The 13,935-nt window shown below is 35.4% G+C and overlaps 1 protein-coding gene across 2 annotated transcripts in view; it reads left to right on the top strand.

Annotated features, from left to right (window-relative positions):
* Positions 1-13,935, top strand: part of LOC136037822 (protein Fe65 homolog) — a 190,539-nt gene that overhangs the window by 142,537 nt on the left and 34,067 nt on the right. For both annotated transcript variants that reach the window (XM_065720661.1, XM_065720670.1), the window contains exon 8: positions 433-643. In XM_065720661.1, coding sequence (XP_065576733.1) covers positions 433-643 — 211 coding nt within the window. The remainder of the gene's footprint in view (positions 1-432; positions 644-13,935) is intronic.

Genomic DNA, 13,935 nt, shown 5'->3' with positions numbered 1-13,935 from the left:
ACAAACCCAGTTCACGACCTGAAGAAATTTAGAAAAATTTTCCGAGCAAGAACCCAAACCCAATAATAAGCTGAACACATATTTTCATGATTTAGGATGGCTCTAACACAGTATATTTACAATTTTCAGACTACAAATTCACAATATAATTTGTCAGTAGATGTGTCAATTCACGACGCCCACATCAAACTTTCATGTGGGAGGGGGATAAAATATGTTTTTCCAAATCTTAGGAGTAATTTTGCTGTTATTTGACATTGTCAATGAAATTTAAAAAAAGTATTTTATAAATCTAGGGGAAGAGGCAAAGTAATCCAAGTGGAGTAATATCCCCCCCCCCACCCTTCAACAGTTGACACCCTTGTTTTTCAGTGGAAAAGACTAAGTTGTCCCCAATACACGTATGAAAAATTTAGCTATTCCTTTTTTTAGGCGCCGGAGCTATCCAACTAATTTAACTCAAGAGGCTGTTTATCCTTCCGGCTATAAGCCAATCAGGTTTGCCGTTCGATCTTTGGGATGGATGGAAATTTCCGAGGAAGAGCTAACCCCTGAAAAGAGTAGTAAAGCTGTGAACCGATGTATAGTCGATCTGTCACTGGGGAAGAATGAACTGCTAGATGCTGTTGGTCGTTGGGGAGAGGTAAGTATTTTTTATAGCCACTGTTCGAACTTTAAAGTCAGCTAAATTCCAGTATGGCCATACTGACCACACTGGCCATACTTGGTAAGTATTTTCTATAGCCAAAAGATTTTTACTGTTCAGACTCTAAATCTTCATCTTACCAGTGTGGCAAACTTCATCAGTCCTAAACAATCATTTCACTAAAATCAACTGCTAGAAAAACTTTTTTTTTGTGATACTGAAGTGTCTAAACTTCTGGCAAATCCTTTTCGAAAAACGTAAAAGTCGCAAAAATAGCAAATCCTTTTGCTTTTCGTCTAAATATACCAAATGGCTAATCTTTGATTCATATCCAAAGGTTAAAAGTGACGCGATTTTTTTAGGAATGTAAAAACATAATTTTAAAAATTGTAGGTTTCACATATGTTGTCGCTGGAATTTAACGTTCTGTTCTCAGATTCTATTGAATTTGATGTAGGCCTATGTTTAAGATTTGAATAAAATTAGATTTCATTTTTTTTTTCAAGAATTTTGTAACTCCAGATAAGAGGTCGCTGGACAGTTCATTGAGCTCGATTTCTTGCCTGTGATTTGGCAATATGTATAAGTTATTGTATCCCTGTAACAACTCCACATAATACTTCACTGTTCTAAAATTTAGAGGAGTGTTTTTTTTTTATAAACTGATGTCCTATGCCTCAAAATATGTGCCTAAATTCTTGTCCTACTGATTTTTGGAATATTTTCCAAAAAGCAGAAAAAAGAGTGTTTTGCATCAATCCAAATAAATCGTATTTCTTGCTAATTGTGAAACAGCATAATGCATTTTTACTTCTCATGAATAGAAAAATTTTGCTATTGATTTTTTTTTTGGGTATCAGCGATGGACTCATTATCTGTACTGTTGAGATTCTACAAGTTGGTTTCAGGTGCAGGAGTTAGAGAATCGAGCCCTGAAATGTGGAAAGTTGATTCCTACAGTCGTAAATTTAGACAATTCCTTGTCTAAATTTACTTGAAACCCAACATTCAAAGATTTGTTTCCTCCTTTTCAGGGAAGTTATACTTCCCGGAGAAGGAAAGTACAATAGTTCCCGTAGTTCCCTGAAAGGGAACTGTAACTACGATATCCGACAATTTTAAAAGTAAGAACTGAAATATTCAGGTTTTGTGTTTTTGAACAAAATGCTCAAAAATGAATGCACATATTTCTAACTAAAGGGTATTATCGTATTTAGAAAACTGACGTCTTTCAAACTATGATAAAGTAAAAAATCATCTGAAGCTGCTGAAGGGCATGGTATTTTTAAAATTTTTAAAAATCACATGAGAAAATTGATATAATAACTGAAATGTCGAACTGAAAATTGACAAATCAAAAGTGAAGTTGCTGTATGAATTATTGTTATTGTATATTACACTAAACAACAGTGAAATAAAAATATAATTATTAGGATGTAAAATTTTAAAGGGAAAATTATTAGACGGGTATAGCAAAAAGCCTTAACCCTGAGTTTCAAACAGAAACATATATATATATATATATATATATATATATATATATATATATATATATATATATATATATATATATATATATATATATATATATATATATATATATATATATATATATATATATATATATATATATATATATATATATATATATATATATATATATATATATATATATATATATATATATATGTCAAATGAAGCAAGTGGAAAAAAACTTCAGACTCTTCCATTGATAGAACAATTTTATGTTGGTTATAATAGCGCTCGAGAAATTCGTCCTAAGGAGCTGCCTTTGGCGGTTTATTCCTTTTCTTTTTTAAAAATTTTACCAAAGTATAGGCGTATAGTACCCGATTTTCTTTTATAATCTTTGGCTGATTAGGTTTTCTTTTGTTCAGAAAATAACAGAACTGGGCTTTGGCTAGTGATTGTATTCAACAACCTTTTGCTGGTTCATACAAACTTATTCTTTGGAATTTATACACTAGTTTTTAAACTCAGCAGAATTTTTTGAGTTCAGTGAACCAACTGCTGAATTTCTTTTGGATACTATGATCTCTGGCATAAAGAGTGCAACAGCCTCTACCAACTGGCTAGTCATTTTTACTATCTGATTTTGGGGATATTTTTAGTCGAATTATATCTTTTTAATGACAATTGTAATGGCGATTCATTGCAAAGTATGAATCTAAATACTCTCTTTTGGTTCATTTTTTACTATTATAATACAGGTGTATAATTGTGTCTGAATCTCAACTTGTGTTCAAAGTCAATCCAACCCGAGAGATATTCAGGTAAAAACCTACGTAAATTTTTTTACGCAATGGTTTACCTGTGGAACCTTTTAACAATAAGTCTAGAAATTGATAACAAATAAGAATATTAAAAGTTAGTTAAAGCTCTCATTAGTTAAACCAACATTAGTTAAAATTAGTTAAACTCTCAGCAAGTATGCACTGAGTATTCGCTTCAGATTTTTAACCTGAGTGATAATTCTTAGCCTTTCAATAAAAAGTGACGTTAATGCGCACTGACTGATATATAGACTTGTCTACTAAATCGAAGATCCTTCATAAAAGAAATGAAGAAATGCTTCCTAAAAGAATTAATATCGAATTTGAAAATGAAAGCCCGCACAAGGGTTTCATTCAGATCTATCTAATGTATATTTAGTAGCCAAATTAATTTTAATAATGTTCTTTAACACAATAAGTTTTCATGTCGCATTCTAATATTATTTAAGTTGTGGAATCATAAATTAGTTTGTGTGTTTGCCTGCAGCCCTTGATCATGATTAAATAAAAAAAAAAACTAATTTTTTTAGCTGAAAGTAAGGAGCGACATTAAAACTTAAAACGAACAGAAATTACTCCGTATATGAAATGGGTTGTCCCCTCCGCAATCCCTCGCTCTTTACGCTAAAGCTTTTAATTGTTATAAAAAGTAGAATTGTGGCAAAGAGTCAAACTTTAGCGTAAAGAGCGAGGGATTGCGGAGGGGACAACCCATTTCATATACGAAGTAATTTCTGTTCGTTTTAAGTTTTAATGTCGCTTCTTACTTTCAGCTAAAAAAATTTGTTTTTTTTTATTTAATTTCTGAACGTTTTTGAATTAATGCATGTTTGGTTTTGGCTCTCCGCACATAAATTATTAAAATGAAATTTGTATATTAATTCTTTTTTTGGCTAAATGGCTTTCTCTTAGTTTTGATCAGACGATTTTGAGAAATAAGGGGTGGAGAAGGAGGCCTAGTTGCCCTCCAATTTTTCGGTTACTTAAAAAGGCAACTAGAACCTTTAATTTTTAACGAACGTTTTTATTAGTAAAAAATATACGTAACTTAAGAATTAACTTACGTAACAAACTTTCATAACCTTATATTTTATTATGTATACGAGGGGGTTTGTACCCTCGTTAATACCTTGCTCTTTACACCAAATCGTAAGTTTTGTCCCAATTCTTTAAGAATGACCCCTGAATCAGAAAGGCCGTAGAATAAATAGTTGAAATTACTAAAAATACTTTAGCATAAAGAGCAAGGTATTTATCTCCTCCTAAATACCTCGCTCTTTATGCTAAAGTATTTTTAGAACTCCTCATATGCGTAATAATCTCTGTTCGTTTTAAGTTTCAATGCTACTTCTTCCTTTCATTTGAAAAAAACGTTTTCATGTTTATTTTTCATTGTTTTCTTATAGTAATGCTAGAGAATCCTGCGCCCTTTTCATTGAATTTTTCTTCCCCCATGACAGATTCCTCCAAGGAAAGATCCTCCAACATATCCCCCTCTCCTCAGCCCCACTCCCAAACAAAATAAAATCCCCCTGAAAACGTCTGTACACTTCCCAATAACCATTACTATATGTAAACACTGGTCAAAGTTTGTAACTTGCAGCCCCTCCCCCAGGGGTTGTGGGGGAGTAAGTCATCCCCAAAGACATAGTTATTATGGTTTTCGACTATGCTGAACAAAATGGCTATCTCAAAATTTTGATCCGTTGACTTTGGGAAAAAATGAGCGTGGGAGGGGGCCCACAAAAAAAAACAAAAAAAAACAAAAAAACAAACAAATAAACACGCACCCGTGATTTGTCTTTTGGCAAAAAATACAAAATTCCACATTTTTGTAGATAGGAGCTTGCAACTTCTACAGTAGGGTACTCTGATACGCTGAATCTAATGCTGTCATTTTTTTTAAGATCCTACGACTTTTAGGGGGTGTTTCCCCCTATTTTCCTAAATAAGGCAAATTTTCTCAGGCTCGTAACTTTTGATAGGTAAGACTAAACTTGATGAAACTTATATATTTAAAATCAGCATTGAAATGCGATTCTTTTGATGTAGCTATTGATATCAAAATTCAATTTTTTAGAGTTTTGGTTACTATTGAGCCGGGTCGCTCCTTACTACAGTTCGTTACCACGAACTGTTTAATAGAGCCAGCTCATTGAGAATATACCCATAACGCATATAATCCCAACGGCTAGTCCAGGATGTTAGCTAGCAGCGTTTTCGCTAGCTCCTGTTAATCAATTTAAGAAAAAATATTTTCCGCAAAACATATTTTTCAAAGAAAAGTAAGGAGCTCCATTAAGCCAAAAACGAGCAAAAATAAAGTGAAATAACCTTCCAACCGCCAAACTGCCACATACCACTATCAATAAATAAAGAAACTTGAAACAAGCAGAAATTACAATAAATAGCCGAGTTAAACTCAAAATGAGCAAAAATTAACATACGTTTAGCTAGTAACCCCACATGTCTTCTGAAGACTAGAACATTATTTGCGCTTTACTGAAAAGAAAAGAAATGACCGTGTGTTGTCAGTTTAATTGATTATATACTGATATTTATTCCTTAAAGTTTTGGTAATTTTTTTATTTATGAAAGTTTAAAAAGTAGGGTTATCAGCCCTATGCATGTTATTTTTGCTTGTTTTGAGTTGGACTCGGCCATTTATTGTAATTTGTGGTAGTTTTATGATTAGAAGATTATTTGACTTTATTTCTGCTCATTTTTGGCTAATGGAGCTCTTTGCTTTTCTTTGAAAAACTTGTTTTGCGGGAAAAGTTTTTTAAATTAATTTCTGTTTTTTTTATTGATATAGTATTTTTCATGGAAAAAAATAATATTTATGTCTTTTCAGTTTTTCTCTATGAGAATCCAAATTTAGGGTTGTTATTCGTATCTTGGAGAAACTTTTTCGACATTTTTTTTTAATCCTAACAAAAACAGTATTTTCTAATTTAATTTTATAACTTCCGAAGTTGACCTGGGAAACATAATTTAATATCATTCCCAAATGGTTTTATCGAAGCTCTTTGACAACCTGGATACACGTACATTCTTTATATTTATTTAAAATGAAAGAGCAGTAGTAGCAATAATAGTAGTAGCCTTAAAAGTTTCCACATAATACTTACAGTTGTTCTCAGTATACTGCCGAGGTGTCTTATTGGCTACCAAAAACACGATGCCTTTTGATTTATTTTAAAGCAATATTTAGTTTTAAAGCATAATGGGACAATTGCATAATTGTGGGGAGTTGACTTGCCCAATATCCCTAAAGACATAGTTATCGGGCTGTTCTAGCATGATGAACAAATTGACTGTCTCAAAATTTTGACTGGATGCGTTTGGAAAATGAGTTTGTACGAGAGAAGGGCTGCTTACCATCCAATCTCTTTTTACTCTTAAAAATAGCACCAGAACTTTTAATGTTGAATCGAATTAACCCCTTAAAAGTTTCATTGCTATTTCTAGCGACTAGAGAGTGGTGCTGCCTATGACATTGCTTGTACGCCCTTTTGTAAACCTGCATGGATGCAATCTTTTTTTGAATTGAAACTCCTCCTAAACATTTCCTAAAAGTTTTACCTTATAATTCTTAGCGTCATATGTCACAGTAACTGTATTGGTAGTTATAAAAGTATCCGCATAATGCCTTATGGCTAGTTCAAAATCCCACACAACCTACCCTTAAAGGTCTAACTTAGTAATATAAGTTGTTTTGTCAGGTATTGCTTTCTTACCTCTTTGAAATTCCAAATGCTCATAGTTTATTTTAATTAGTTAAAATAATTAAATTAATTATTTTACTTAGCTTGCGAAGTAATAATAGTTATGTCAGCATTAGTATCAGTATGTCCATAGCACCTTTGGTTTTTTCAACATCTCCTTGGACAAACACTGAAAGTTCTAGCATAATGCCATCAAACGTTTAAGCATTTTTGATGCGTCCGCCTGACAACTTGTGTGGGCATTATGTGTTTTGAATTAGTTCCACATAGTTTTTATATATCCAATATCCTTAGTTTTTATAGCAGTAGTGGTAGTTGCAGCAGTAAATTATTTGTAGTTGCTTAAGCTTTAATGACAGTAGTAGTAAGAGAAGTTGTAATAATGGTAACAGTAGGAGTAGTATGAGTTGAAGCAGTAGCATTAGGATGCAAATATTTTCTTTCAGTTAGTCCAAAATCCCTCACAACTAGCCCTGTTAGTTTCAAACTTCATACACCAAACTGTTACTAAGATATTATTGTTACACCTTTATGACAACCTGCATATAGATAGCGTGTTATGATTCATTTCACCTTCCCCCCCCCCCCGAAAAAAGAGAAAATTCCTCGAAAATTTCACCTTCATACCCTAAAGTATAATTGTAATATTAGTCACATTAGTAGTATTGATATTACTTGCAATAGCATGGAATATCGGTAGTGCTATAGCAGTAGCATTATTGCTAGTACCAGTAAAATTAACATATTGCCTTTTGGTCAGTAGAACATCCCTCTCATCCAGTCCTGGAAGTTTCAACTTACTACAACTAGCCATTGCTGTGACAGTGCTGATATGTCCTTTTGATAACCTGTATGTTCATATACTTCTTGAAACTTTCATCTCAATGCTCTTAGCCTTACAAGTAGTTGCAATAGAAGTAGTAGGAGTAGTAAAAGTTCCAACTTAATACCCAAATCATTTCTTGAGATGCGCTATTTTGACAATTTGCGTGTACATAGTCTTTTGATTTACTTCGAATTGACCCTCAGTACTGTGAATGGAGTATTCTGGTAGTAGTTATGGTGGTAGTTGTAATAGTATTGGTAGTACGCAAATGTTGCCTTTTTTATCGTATCCCTTATCATTTCCTGAATTTTCCAAATTAATATACTGAGTTATTCCTGTTTTGCACCCTTTTGACAATCTGTATGCACATTACGTGTTTTAATTCAGTTCAACAACCTCTCAACATTTTCTGAAAGGTTCACCTGAATGCCCTTCGTCTTCTTGGAAAGAAATATGAGAAGTTAAAATATGCATAACTTTGTCAGTAACATATACTATGCGTAAACGATAAACGAATTGCCTAACTTAAAGCCCTTGTCCTGAGGACTGTGGGGAGGTTGACATCCCCAAAGACGTTTTTACTGGACCTTTCAACAAGGCTGAACATAAAAGATGTCTTAAAATTTCGATCGGATATGTCTTGGAGATTGGTAGCCTTAGGGGGGGGGCTGATCCCCCCCTCCCCGCAGCTACTCCCCATCATGTTTGTCTCTTAAAAAGGAACTAGAACTATAACTTTCCAATCAGATGAGCCTCTTCTAACGCTCCGACGACCACCCCTTTCATAAAAACTTCATATGCCCCTAGGGCATACCTTACAACTCTTAACCCCACACTCTAGGGGATTCTGTCAACCCCAAAGGCCTTATTATATGGTCTTTGGACTATTTTTTAAAAAACGGCTATCTCAAAATTTCCATCGGATGCATTTGGGGAAAATACGACGTGGGGGTGGTTGCCCTCCGATCACTTTGACTCATAAAAAGGGCACTAGAACATATGATTTCCAATCAAACGAATCTATTTCAGTGTTTTTACGACTACCCTTTGTATATAATCCTTATGTGCCCCAAGGGCACAACTCACAACCCTGGCCCTGAGGGCTGCGGGGGGCGGAGTTGTCATCCTCGAAGACATGATTTCTGGACCTTTCAATTGCGCTGAACAAAATGGCTATCTTAAAATTTTGATTGGATTTGTTGTTGGAAGTGTTGGGTGTGGTAGGGGGGTTAGTTGCCCTCAGATCACTTTTGACTATTGAATAGGGCATTAACCCCTTCAATTTTCAAACGAATGAGCCTTTTCGAAGTTTCTACGAAAACAACTTCGTCACGAAGTGCCCTGGTCTGAAACAAACAAACCAAAAAAAAACAAAACAAATAAAAAATAAATATTACGTTCTGCCCACATCGTTCTTTACTTAGGCAGCGCTATTGTGCTGCCTATGATCTGTCAAATGTCAGAAGTTTTCCTTAGGAAATCTGTAGATGAGGCTTTTGGATTCGGTAGAATTTTTCGTAAGCTGCTAGGTGCCACAAAAGTCTGATGGTCAAAGTTCATAACAGCAAAAACTCGGCAGCTTTTTCCGTCTTGTCGTTCATGAAGAAAAGGTTGGAATTTCGCGCAGATTTAAAACTTTTTTTCTTTTGCTGGTCAGTAAGGTTTTACGGAATTTCCCTTTTTTATAAGGGCCTTGTCCACAAACCCTTATTATAAAAAAGCATCAATACTTAATACCACATCAAAAAAAAAGTCGCAGATCAGATTGTTGCAAAATTTATTTCTGACAAGGTTCTATCGCCAGACCAAAAATTTCAATTTCTGACAGAGATATTTCGGGATCTGAGTAAATTTTATCTGATAAGGGTGAATTTGGCGTTTTCTTTAGGATTCAGGTTTATCCCTAGGTTAACCGTAGATTTTCCAACTGCCAACTGTCCATAGACGCACCTCAAATTCTATTGAACTACGGAAAATCTGTATGAGTGGTAGCATTGGTAATTATGTCACTTGGTATCTACCAAGTGACATATAGCGATCGCAAATTCTGTCGGTCTGTCTGTCTGTCTGTCCCGGTTTTGCTACTTTAGGTACTTTCAGGTAAGCTAGGACGATGAAATTTGGCAGGCGTATCAGGAACCAGACCAGATTAAATTATAAATTGTCATTTTCCCAATTCGACAATATGGGGAGGAGTGGGGGGGGACGGTTAAATCGGAAAAATAGAAAAAATGAGGAATTTTTTACTTACGAACGGGTGATCGGATCTTAATGAAATTTGATATTTAGAAGGATACCGTATCTCAGAGGTCTTGTTTTAAATTCCGACCGGATCTGGTGACATTTGGGGGAGTTGGGGGGTGAAGCCTAAAATCTTGGAAAACGTTTAGAGTGGAGGGATCAGGATGAAACTTGGTGGGAAAAATAAGCAGAAGTCCTAGATACGTGATTGACATAATCGGAACGGAACTGCTCTATTTGGGGGAGTTGGGGGAAGGTAAATTAAGAAGGAGTAATCGGATCTTAATGAAATTTCATTTTTAGAAGGACCTCGTAACTCAAATCTCTTATTTTAAATCCCGACCGCATCCAGAGTCAGTGGGGGGGGGGAGTTGGTGGAACCGTAAATCTTGGAAAACACTTAAAGTGGAGAGATGAGGATAAAACTTGGTGGGAAGAATAAAAACAAGTCCAAGATAAGTGACTGACATAACTGGACCGGATCTGCTCTGGATCCGGTGACATTGGGGGGAGTTGGGGGGGGGGACCTAAAATCTTGGAAAACGCTTAGAGTGGAGGGATTGGGATGAAATGTGGTGGGAAAATAAGCAGAAGTCCTAGATACGTGATTGACATAATCGGAAGAGGTCTGCTCTATTTGAGGGAGTTGGGAGGGGGAGTATTAATTATGAAAAATTAGAAAAAATGAGGTATTTTTAACTTACGAAGGAGTGATCGGATCTTAATGAAATTTCATATTTAGAAGGACCTCATAACTCAGAATCCTTATTTTAAATTCTTACAGGATCCAGCTTCGTTGGAGGGGGGAGTTTGGGGGACTGGAAATCTTGGAAAACGCTTAAAGTGGAGAGATTAGGATGACACTTGGTGGAAAGAATATAAACATGTCCCTGATACGTGACCGACATAACCGGACCGGATCCGCTCTCTTTGGTGGAGTTGGGGGGGGGAGTAATTCGGAAAAATTAGAAAAAAAGGAGGTATTTGTAACTTACGAACGGTTGATCAGATCTCAATAAAATTTGATATTTAAAAGTATCTTGTGCTTCAGAGCTCATATATGAAATCCCGACCAGATCTGATGAAATTGGGGGAGTTGGTGGGGGAAACTGGAATTCTTGGAAAACGTGAAAATTGAGGTATCTTTATCTTAGGAATGGGTGATCGCATCTTTATGAAACTTGATATATAGAAGGATCTTATGTTGCAGGTGCTCCATTTTCAATTCGAATAAGATCCAGGGAACAAGGGGCTTGGAGGGCGGAAACAGAAATCTTGGAAAACGCTTAGAGTGGAGAGATCGGGATGAAACTTGATGGAAAGAATAAGAAAAAGTTCTAGATATGTGATTGACATAATCGGAACGGATCTGTTGTCTTTGGAGGAGCTGGGGGGGGGGGTGTTGATTTGGAAAAATTAGAAAAATCGAGGTATTTTTAACTTAAGAACGAGTGACCGGATCATAATGAAATTTGATATTTAGAAGGAAATCATGTCTCAGAGCTCTTATTTCAAGTCCTGACCTGATTTGTTGACATACGAGGGAATTGGATGGGGAAACCGGAAATGTTGGAAAACGCTTAGGGTGGAGTAATCGGGATGAAACCTGGTGGGTAGAATAAGCAAATGTCATAGATGCGTGATTTACGTAACCGTACTGAATCCGCTCTCTTTGGGGGAGTTAGGAGGTGGTGTTCAGTTCTTAGGCGAGTTTGGTGCTTCTGGACGTAGCCTAGCCTACTTGGACGAGGAAAATTGGTAGGCGTGTCAGGGAGCTGCACAAATTCACTTGATAAAGTCTTTTTCCCCGATTAGACCACCTTGGGGCTGAAAGGAGGGGAAAATTTAGAAAAATTAGGTATTTATAACTTACGAGTGGGTGATCGGATTTTAATGAATTTTGATATTTAGAAGGAGCTCGTGACTCAGAGCTCTTATTTTAAATTCCGACCGGCATTAAACCTCTGAGTTTCCTTTTAAATTAATCTATTGATTCTTAGAATTTTTCTAAAGCTCATACCATATGAGCTCTTGGCTCGTCCGGCCTCGTCACAAGTGCCATATGAGCTCTTAGCTCTTGTTAGTTCCATATTATAGTCAATTAGTTACATGGTTACTGCCTTGAGTTTCTTTTTGGTTTTCTTGTTCTTTATTGTTCCAATGTTCCCCATGAATCTTTAAACAACGGCATCAATGAAATCATAACGACACCAACAACAGTACCTGACTCTAATTCTTTCCTACTATTTAGTAAAATTTTCCAATTCCTTCCCAAGAATTAATTACAAAAAGTCATTCATTTTTTTAAGTTTGAGCAATTCAGTCATAGATTAATCTTTTTGGTTAATTCTTTATATATAATTGGTTTTCTAGCGAGTTGGAATTCATAAAGGAATTCCCTGTTATCGTCGTTTATGAAAGAGTTAATTACTTATTAACTTACTAGACGGTATTTATGAAAGCATATTAAACTATTATTAAAGGCATTTAAAGCAATGTTTTTTTTACAGTATTTTTCTTTAAGCACTGAACCTGATTCGGTATTTTGAGCTACTTTTTCTTAGAAGGTGAATTTGTAAAAAAAACACTAAGCTCTGAAGAATTCTAGAATTTTTTTTAAAGAAGAACCTTAGCTTATTTGTCAATAAAACCGTTTCTTCGACTTGAAAAGAGGCTTAAAGTTGCGTCAATTCAGAATTCTCCCAATTATTGTATACATCTTCTCAAACGGAAGATTAGAAGTTGACTCGTATATAATGGGAGCCATAGTTTGAAAAAACAAATTAAAGTAGCGTGATCTTGTTCTTTTTAAGGCTATTGTGCGTTTGTCTCTTGTCTGTATGATAGATACACATACTTATATGTATATGGATCTATTTGGGTGAAGGAGGAGCGTGGGCAGCTATGTTGGCCTCAGGCGACTTGGTGTAATTGTACTTTTACTTGTAGTAGGACCAGGCTTTAACTGCTGCAGATATTTATTAGTAGTAATAGTATTTCTCTTATGTTTGATTTGAAATATTTTGCTAGAAAGTTGGAATTGGGAGCAGCGTCTTGTGAGGGATTTTGATACAATTTGTTCAATCAATCAATCAATCAGTTTATTTCCTAGTTTATATTCTTCCATTTCTACGAGAATTTTATTGCATCTGAACCCCGTGTAATTTCGTTCAATTCAATTCGTTCAAATGAACCTCCCTACAACTCATCCTTCGTGTAACTGAAGCCTCGTTCAACCCCACCTCTAGGTTCCCTCATCTCTACTTGGTTTTCAGAAAATCAAATATTCGCTTAGGTGTCGAACGACAATCTTTTCTTTTCAGTCATTTATCTATTTAGTAATGATCCTTTAAAGTTTATTTTTGGCCGTCTCTACTGGGCTATTAGAAAATCCCGTATTCGCATGGTGGTTGAGCCATAATTCTTCCCTTTCTGTCCTTTATCCTTTCAAGTTGGGTTTTGCCAGTGTCTCTTGGGGTATTATAAAAATTCACACATTCTCTTAGTTGTTGAACGACAATCTTTTCCTTTCAGTCTTTTATCCTTTCAATAATAATCACCTTAAATCTAGTTTTGCCAATTTATACCCGGCTACCAGAAATCACATATTCACTTAGTTGTCAAACGATAATCCTTTCTTATCAGTCCTTATTGTTTTCAAGATTGGTTTTTATCCATCTCTACTGGGCTGTCAGAAAATCTCCTATTCGCCCAGTTGTTGAATGACAATCTTTTTTTTTTAGTCCTTGATTCTTTCAATTACGATCCTTTCAAGTTTAGTTTTGCCCATCTCTATTGGGCTATCAGAAAACCACATATTCGCTTAGTTGCCGAACCACAATCTTTTCCTTCCAATCCTTTATCCTTTCAAGTTTAGTTTTGCCCATCTCTATTGGGCTATCGGAAAACCACATATTCGCTTAGTTGCCAAACCACAATCTTTTCCTTCCACTCCCTTATCCTTTCAAGTTTAGTTGCCTGTGCAACGGGAAGTGTTGCAGCAACTGTGCCCTGTTCCTTAGGGCACAGTTGCGGAGCAACACGTGCAACTGTGCCCTACGGGACACAGTTGCTATTTCCGGGAAATCTGAAAGAGATACGGAAATAACGTCTTATAGTTTTCTGCTTAACTTTTGATGGTCTACACTAGGAAAATATAAAACAAACCAAATTCACCAACAAATTTAAATTGCCCCGAGG

The sequence above is a fragment of the Artemia franciscana genome, chromosome 2 (genome assembly GCF_032884065.1).
Source record: "Artemia franciscana chromosome 2, ASM3288406v1, whole genome shotgun sequence".
Lineage (NCBI taxonomy): Eukaryota > Metazoa > Arthropoda > Branchiopoda > Anostraca > Artemiidae > Artemia > Artemia franciscana.
Note: the sequence above shows the minus strand (reverse complement) of the source record. Positions and strands in the feature narration are given on the sequence as shown.